This window comes from Camellia sinensis, chromosome 11 (genome assembly GCF_055761805.1).
Source record: "Camellia sinensis isolate YWXY chromosome 11, ASM5576180v1, whole genome shotgun sequence".
NCBI lineage: Eukaryota > Viridiplantae > Streptophyta > Magnoliopsida > Ericales > Theaceae > Camellia > Camellia sinensis.
In genome coordinates, this window is record NC_138971.1 from 123,684,919 (window position 1) to 123,694,415 (window position 9,497).

General features: G+C 33.5%; 1 protein-coding gene across 2 annotated transcripts in view; it reads left to right on the forward strand.

Annotated features, from left to right (window-relative positions):
* Positions 1-8,816, forward strand: part of LOC114287705 (UPF0481 protein At3g47200) — a 48,871-nt gene extending 40,055 nt beyond the window's left edge. For both annotated transcript variants that reach the window (XM_082894637.1, XM_028231146.2), the window contains exon 2: positions 7,286-8,816. In XM_082894637.1, the coding sequence (XP_082750763.1) occupies positions 7,321-8,487 (1,167 nt within the window). In that variant the 5' untranslated portion in view covers positions 7,286-7,320 and the 3' untranslated portion in view covers positions 8,488-8,816. The remainder of the gene's footprint in view (positions 1-7,285) is intronic.
* The last annotated feature ends 681 nt before the right edge of the window (positions 8,817-9,497 follow it).

The window sequence follows — 9,497 nt, forward strand, 5'->3', positions numbered from 1 at the left end:
ACACACTAAACCCACTCTATACACACACTTAATAAAGAGGATGTGCAAAAAATATAGGGAGGAGGATATGCAAAAAGTGTATACTGTGTGTGCAAATAGAAGCTCCCCAAGTGTTAGGCTTTATTAGTATAGTTCATGATAAGCTTGGTACATGTGTCAACTTCTTGATATATGTTTCTAGACCTTTGATGCTATTTTCTTGTCTACTTTTTATTGATTTAATTTATTTGTACTCCATACTTTATTTTACATCAGTAAATTTTTTTTGTTGATAAAAAAAAAAAGTTCAAATATAAAGTTGAAAAAATTTGAGGGGACCGTGAAGCTCACCATGGGTTTTATTTCGAACCGTTTATTTTCTAAGATTCTCAATGTAGGGTGATTATTGGGTATTCTCGGAGTACGGCCACATGGTTCTCTATAATATTATGATTAGGTCAATCAAATACTTGTAATCTTTTTATTTTATCACACTTGTTTCCTAAAAATTAGACAACAAGATTGAATTTGAAAATAGATTATTCCTTTTTTTTTTAAGAGACAAACACGATAAAATAAAAATACTATTTATAATTTTCTCAAACCTCAGAAGAAGTGTAATTTACTTTAAAATAAATAAATAAATAAATAACATCTTCCTTTTAGTTATCTCCATCTACCACAATAAAAATGTGGTCATCCAAATTTATTTCAAAATATGGTCACTAAAAAGTAGTGTGCTTTAGAAATTAGGAAAATTACATTGACCTCCCTTAAGGTTTGTCTTAATTATAGGTATCTCCCTTGTTGTTTCAAAAATAACACAGACCTCCCTTACTTTTGAAACTAATATACAAAGACCCCATTCTGTTACCCATCCGTCCAAATTCAAATAGATTATGCTGATGTCATCCATAATTATTCTTCAAGTTCCAATACTACCCTTTAGGGGAGGTAAGTGTAATTTACCTATATATATATAAACACATACATTTCATCTCTCTTCCCTCTCACTCTCTCTCTCTGCTCTGTTTCTCTCCCTCTCACTATTTCTCTTCCATCTCTCTGTGCTATCTTCCCATCTTCTCTCTCTCTCTCTCTCTCTCTCTCTCTCTCTCTCTCCATTTCTTTAGAAATTTTTGTCGTCAACTCAGTGTAGCTTCGTCTCCACCGTCTGATCTCAATCTAGTAATTTTCTTCAATACCTAGAAAATTGCTAGTCTTCTTCAACCTTAGAGCTCTCTTCTATGTGTTCCATCATCTTCGGTTCCACAATCGGAGACTAATCCTTTGCCAAAGAACAACGATGTCGTTGCTGGAGCTTCGAAATCGCCGGAACACGATTCATCAAAATTGCTTCTAAAAGCTCTGCTTGATTGTTTTCGATTTGCATAGTCTGAACCAGAAAAGGCTTGAAATCACTGATACAAGTTCGAGAATAGGTGAGCGAAGATGGAGATCCAATTGAGAGAGTGGGTTTTTACTTCACTGAAGCTCTCTACTCCAGAGTCTCACACCAAGCTGAAAAGACCCTCTCTCTCTCTCTCCCTCTATATATATATATATATATATAAGAATGAATGAGAGAGGTTTTTTTTTTTTACCTTAAGGGTTGGGTTTTACACAAAAACCCCAATTGATCAAGATTTGGTACCTCCTTGGTTTAGGACAAAGAAATTCAATGACAGATATTCAATTGCTATTGGAATTAGATCAAAGAGTTCAGGCAAGATTGATAGGAATTCTTGCCCTAATCTTGATTCTAAGTTTGTGAATGGAAATGGGTTTTCTTCGGGAGAAATTGCAGAGATGGTTTCTGCCATTAAGATGTTGGGAGAAGGGTTTGTGAAGATGGAGAAGATGAAGATAGAGAAGGGTCAGTTGTGTCTTTTCACAATGTGGTTCAAGGGCATTATGGTTGATTCGGTTGTCAAGTTAACGTCGTTTATGTTGTTTTAACGGAAATAGGGAATCTGTGTATTATTTTCAAAAGTATGAGAGGTCAGTATAATTTTTGAAACTACATGGGAGGTACCTGTAATTAAGGTAAACCTCGAAGGAGATCAGTGTAATTTACCTTAGAAATTTAAAAAACAACAAATGTTCATTTGCCAGAAAAACAACGAATATGGTTACAAATTTGGCAATTGTCTTGATCAACATCCAGAGAGAAGAAGAAAGAAAGAAAGAAAGAAGTTACTTATTGGTTTAAGTACTAAAATCTAATTTTCGAAAAGGAAAATGATATATAAGCTTATTTTTTAAATTTATTTTCTAAATTCAATGATGTGTAAAAAAAAATGATTTGTTAATAATTAGAGAAACTATGACAGAGAAAGTTATCTTAAATATTCTAATTGATTGTAATATCATTGAATTTGAAAATTAGGTCTAACTTTTAGACTTGAATAACAGTATTATTTTGAAAAAAGGTAAAAAGATCAAAGGCATTTATCTACGGGTGCAACTCGGGTGGGTTTGGAAGTTGTCCAAGCCCAGCCCAAGTTGTGCAGAGACTTGCCCAGGCCCACCCAGGCCCGAATTGTACCCTGAGGTTGCCTGCCCAAGACTGACCCGAATTGCCTGAGTTGCCTGAATTATAAATGAATTTCAGTTTTTTTTATAAACATTATTAAATTATTAAAATTTGACTCTATTTACATTTTTTTAATAGAAAATCATTAATACCATCAAAAAAAATAATTTATATAATGTAAGAGAGATGCCGCTATAGTAGTCTTTACAATTTATGAGTGAAAATAAAAAAGTAAGATTTTATTAAATTTGTATATATAATATATATTCAATATGGTTTAATAATCTAAATTACTTTAATATCATGTAATGACTAATAATTTATATGTATATTTAATATTTTTATATATCTATATATGTATAATTTGAGCTTCAGATTGCTCGGGTTATTTGACGTCTTTACCCAAATCCGTCCAAATTTAATTCAGGTTTATGAATTTTTGCCTAAACCCATACCGAATTTGAAAATATCTTATTCAAGTCCTAAAAAAATTCAAGCTGGGTTTCGGTTATTCGGGTTGAACTCACCCAAGTTGCACCCCTACATTTATCCTCTTCAATTAGCTAAATATGGTCTAAGTTCTTCTTTTAGGTGTCGTTATAAACTAAATCATTTACCATTTAATTTTATTGGGCTTCTTTATAGTATCTCCATTTCTTTCTTATTTTGTTTTTGTTTCTGAGTTTTTATATATGTTTTTTTTTCTTTTAAATAAAAAAATAAAAATTAAAGAGTCGTTTGCTAGCTCGTGTAGTTAAATATGTTCATAAATGTGATATGCTTTAATTTAATGAAAGTTGGGGACGTGACCAGGAATAATTGTAGGTATATATCAAACATATAATTGCACCTGCACACATATGTAGGGTGTACCTTACAATAATTGGATTTAAAGTAATTCTACCTCAAAGTGATCCGACTTGATGGGAAATTTTTATCCAACCCCATCCACTGATGCTCCATCTAGCTTCATATTGTTCTCAGACCATCAATCCCTTCTTTCCCGTTTGTGCAACACAATGTGGTCATATCAAATCAGGTTTCTCAAACGAAGTGAAATGACAGAATTGTGCAAGTAAATTCTTGTTTACTGGAGATGAACACAAGGCCTTTGGGTTTGAGGTTGATTAATGGTTTAGATGGCCTCAGCTTTATTGTATCAAGAGACACCAAACGTATAGTTGCACCTATGTACCAAATTTCTTTTCCATGCTTCAGTGATTAAAAGGTAGTTCACTGCACAAAACTCCCATTAAAGTAGGGTCTAAGAAGGATAAGATATATGGAGTCTTTAATTCTAAGAGAAACTATTTCTGTGACTTACTCGTTCGGCAACATGCCGGTTTAGTTAAAAAGTTAAAAAATTATTAAAAAAGTTAAAAAATCAAAAACTCATACTAAAATGTCAAAGATTCTCTTTTTTCTTTACTTTTTGCACATCTTTTCGTAAAAAGTCAAAAAGTCATCCCAAACGACCCCTAGTGACCCCAGTGCCATTTGGTAGCCTGCCACTGGCTGAAACCCCAAAAAAAAAAAAAAAAATTTTTTTTTTGGCCAATCAGGGAAGACCCCAGCACCCCCACTGGGGGTCTAAATCATTTTTCTTTTTTTAACTCATATTTTAGTCAAATAATCAAAAAATTACTAAATTAACCTGTTCCTAAACGACATGTCACCAAAGATAGTAACTGCAAGGCTTCCGTCAGTAACTATTTCCCAAGAAATAGACTATTCTAAGCATCATGATTAACGACTTTTCTTACCTTTTTATTGTAGATGGGAATTATATTGTGTTAATTGTGTTTGCATCATGTTATCTCAAATTTGTGTTAAGATTCTCTCAATACTAATTCAACCCATGTCGTTTCATTTTGGATTCATATCATGTTAATGTGTCATGTTAAAATTTCAACCAGTAGTCAAAAAATATTAAGTGCATTAACTTTTGTTTTTCTCATAATTAAATTTCATGAAATTAATCTCAATCATTCATAAAAGTGTTTAATTTTGACTCAATTTTATTTATCCAATTTCAAAAAACTAAAACTCATTTATTTATTTATTTTTTGTTTACTACATTGATTCCAAAATAATAAATTAAAATATCATATTATCTGAAATGAAAACTAAAAAAATTAGATTCTTATTTTACATATATATATATATATATATTTTAAACTAGATATAGGATTGCATATAGGATTTCAATGTCTTAAATAATATTAAAATGTATGACTAGTACTTCATTAAATATTTTATTCATATTAATTTCAAGTTATCAAATTTGACACTAGTTTGACTCATTTAGTGTCATAATGTGATTAGTATGAATAAATAGCCACCTCTACTTTCATTATACACTTATCAATCTTTTTATTTTTCCTACTCCAATTAAATTTGATTTGGCATTAATCAAATTTTCATTATACATTTAACGTAAACTCTTATCGGTAAGAGTTTTATTCGGAAGGATTCAGTGATAAAATTGTGTGGATGTAGCATTGATGTATACTCACATCAAAGCCAATTCCCTTATTTTTATAATTATAAAAATTGCATCAACTCATGAAATCAAGTTGAAATCAAGTTCGTTAATTAACACTTTCAAGACCTATCACTTATCAAAAATTATTTGGTGATCTTATTAGGACATTGTCCAATACCCTCAAAGTCACGCCATCCTACATTTAGGGACCAGTCCTGTGTAATCATTTGACATTTAGAAGTGTTAGACAATACTCTATGGGTGGTAATTTGGCATTTAATCTACTAACATGACTAGAATCGCAGATGTAATTGGAGGGTTAAGATTAAATTTTTTTTTTTTAAACTCAAACTCTAATATCACAACTTGAAAACAAAAAAAATTAAATGGGTAGTGTTTGGATTGAATACGCAAAATTCGAAATGAACACGTTTGACTCACATAAAAATTCGTGTCGACATGTCGCTCCTGTGCGAGTGAGAGTTTGAGGGGTGAACAAAGAGGAGACCCGTGCTGGGTCAACAAAGAGGGGATTTCTTGACATGTTGGTGAGGTTCAACCGACGGAGCTGTTTGGGTGAGGAAAATCCGTGGGAGAAGTGTGAATTTTGGCCATGGGTGGGTGTTGAAGGTAATGTGAAAATGGGTGGGTCTCGGCGGCAATGGAGCCTCAGAGTGTCCGGCGATGGTGCAGGGTGTTCAGCCTAGAGTGTTGGCACAAAGAAGGCATCACAAGGACAATGGGAGGCGCGTGCGATGAAGAAGCTGCGAGAGGCATGTGTGGGACGCTTTTTTTAGGCAACTAGGAAACAGGCGTGGGGTTTATGAGTAGGAGTGTAAAAATGACCTGTGGGCGGCTTGAAGCCCCCCCACTGCTCAGGGTGGGCCCGACCAGTTTAGGCCCGTTCAGGCCCGGGCCCAAGCTCACTTGGCCAGCCCATCGACCTACTCAAAAGCCTAGCTCGAGGCCCGTCCTGCCTGAGACCCAGTGTTATTTTTAATAAAAAATAATAAAATTTTGGTAGAAAAAATAAAAAAAATTGTTTAGGCCCGCCCAAAGCCCAAATATGCTTGGGCCTGTGCCTAGTTTTCTTGCCGGTGGGTCGGCCCGGCCCGACCTGATTTTTGGCAGGAACCCGCAAGGCTCGGTCAGAGCCTAGATAGGCCGGGCCGGCCCGGGCCAAAATTACACCCCTATTTATGAGTGTAATGTGTTTTGGACAGCGTGGGAGACGACAAGCATGTGTTTGGTTTCACTAGTTTGGGTGTGGGTGTGGGGCTCAACAGTTTGGTTCGTAGTTTTAATTGTCTTAATTGTTTTGTTAAAAAATTTAAAATTGTGAGGTCAAGAAATTAGTTGTAAGGATATGAATAGCAATAATAGGAGAGTGCTCTACTCTTTGAATTCCTCTTAATGTGTCTTTTTTCTTTGTACCTTGAAATTTCATATTTTAATGAAATTTTTTCTTTGCCGATTAAAAAAACCGATTTCATGAGAAAAGAAATCTTCTAAGAATTAGTTATTGACAACCTTTCTTACCTTTTTATTATCATATCGTGTTAATTGTGTTCGTGCCATGTTATTTCAAATTTGTGTTAGAATTCTCTCAATACTAATTCAACATGTGTTGTGTCATTTTGGATTCTTATCATTTTAATGTGTCATGTTAAAATTTCAGCCCTTAGTTAAAAATATAAAGTGTATTAATTTTTGTTTATCTCATAATTGAATTTCATGAAATTAAAACTCAATTATTTATTATTTTTTTGTTTACTACATTGATTCCAAAATAATAAATATTATACACTTGCCGATCTTTTTATTCTTCTATTCCAACTAAATTTGATTAGGCATTAGTATACTCACATCAACTCTGATTTTCTTATTTTTATAATTATAAAAATTGTGTCAACTCATGAAATCAGGTTCGTTCATTAACACTTTCAAGACCTATCACTTATCAAAAAATTATTTGGTGATTTCGGGATATTGTTCAATACCCTCAGAAGTCACACAATTACATAATTTCCTACATTTAGGAATGAGTCCTACGTAATCATGCGATATTCGAAAGAGTGGGACAATACTTTAAGACCATTAAATAACTTATCATGAATGACGGTGTACAATTGATCTTGATAATTGGCCCCAATCCGAACATGACAGTGAGCTTAAAAAGACATTGTGTTTGAGAAGCTAATAGATTTGATATAATAACAGTTAAAATAGTTTTCTAAATTTATAATTTGGTGCTAAATCCAAAAGGATGTCTATCTTGTTGCTAGATAACCGCACAAACCCATAAATTCAAATCACGAGAATGGAAGTTGTTGGCACATCAAGACAGGGAACGAGTAGCGGAAATGGAGATGCTTCAATTGATATGGATAGACTAGTGAAATCTATTAGGGAGAAGTTAGATAAGTTGTCTAGCCCATCCCCTGAATGTTGTATATATAAAGTTCCCAAGAAACTTAAAAAAATCAATGAAGAGGCCTATACTCCTCTCCGAGTCTCAATTGGGCCGCTTCACCATGGTAAAGAAGGCCTAGAAGACATGGAAGAGCACAAGTTGAGGTACTTCAATGATTTTATGCGGCGAAGTGGAAAGAGTTTGGAGGAATTAGTCAAGATTATGGAGGAAATGGAAAAAGAAATTCGCGATTGTTATGTAGAAACAATCAACCTCGAAAGCGAAACTTTTTTGGAAATTATTCTTGTGGATGCTGCCTTCATCATTGAAGTCCTATTAAGGTACTGGTTTCCTCGTCTAATAACTCCAAATGATCGTACATTTAGGAAACCATGGATGATTAATGATATAAAGCATGACTTATTACTGCTTGAAAATCAACTTCCATTTTTTGTTCTCCAGTATCTTTTTGAAATGACCAACATAAACTTGGGCATTAACGACTATGAGACCATGTCCGACTCCTTCATTAGTCTCACCCTTAATTGGCTTGAGTCTGTAAGTATCATACAAGAACTTCCAGTCCTAGAGAATGTTAATCCTTCAACAGTAAGACATTTTCTTGATTTGCTAAGAAGTTGTCTCATACCAATGAAAGATTCGCAAGCTTCAGTTCCAGAGGAGATCAGACCTTCAAAAGTAAAACAATTCATTGATTTCCTAAGATGTTTCATGCCAAGGCAAAGTTTGCAACAGACTGAAACGAAATTTAAGATACCAAGTGCAACAGCGCTTAAGATACCAAGTGCAACAGAGCTTCATGAGGCTGGAGTGAAGTTTGAAGTAAGTTCAAGCAAAAACTTATTTGACATAAAATTCAGAGGCAACATTTTGGAAATCCCACATACACGAATAGTTGATGTGACAGAAAGTTTGCTACGGAACATTATTGCCTACGAGGAATATCATTGTGATGCTCAGTTTTTTGGTGATTATACCATGATTATGGATTACCTCATCAACACTAACGAAGATGTCAACTTACTTGTGCGAGCCCAAATTATACAACAATGATGTGTCAAATCTCTTTAAGGGGCTTAGCAAAGAAGTTACCACCAGTAATATATTTTATTTTACTGAACTTCATAGAGACTTAAACAACTACTGCGAAAGTCCTAGCAACAAGCGGAAGGTAACCTTCTACAAGTGGAAGGCAACCTTGAGGCAGGACTATTGCAATACTCCCTGGCGGGTCTTATCTATTATTGTGGCTGTTATTCTCCTTGGACTCACCTTCATACAATCACTATGTTCTCTAGTATCTTGCAATAAGTGATAGATGGGTAGTTATGATTGTTATGTACTTGCAATGTGTTGTATCTTTTTTTCTTTTCTTTTCATTTTTTTTTTTTTTAAATTCTCTTCGTGATCACATGTAACTATTGTTTTTGTGGATGCTCAGACTTGGTTTCAAATGTTTTATGTAAATAAAATTCCTCCTTTATTAACTGTCTATATCATTAATTTTAGCTTGCTTGCCAACTCTTGAATGTCAGTATTTATGGAGCACCATGAGACTTCACTTATGTAATACTGCAAAATCAGTCATATATAGTTTAAAATTTTATGGGTAAAATATGTTCCTATATTTGTTAGCTACTTGTAGACAAATGATGACCTACTTATGATGTGTTTGGATCATAGGTTTGGAAAAGGAAACGAAAAGACAAGTGAAATGTGAATCAAATATAAATTGATATTTCCATCGCCTTTTACTTTCTCTTTTCAAATTCTTATCCAATCCATAATCAAAAGACAGTCTTATTAGTGTGCTTTGTGGTTTCTTATTGCCTGAGAGTACCACGTAAATAATGTTACATTGATACTCTAGTAATCTTTAATAATTTTTCCAAAAGAAATATGTATACTTTTTTTGACATAGAATGATATGGTTAATTATGATTCCATAATTTCAAAATAAAAGACCCGTCATTTGGAATCATAATAATAATAAAAAACCACTCACATATTTTTCGGAATAAATTTTTTGTATGAAAATTTTGTTTGCATATTACAACATTTTC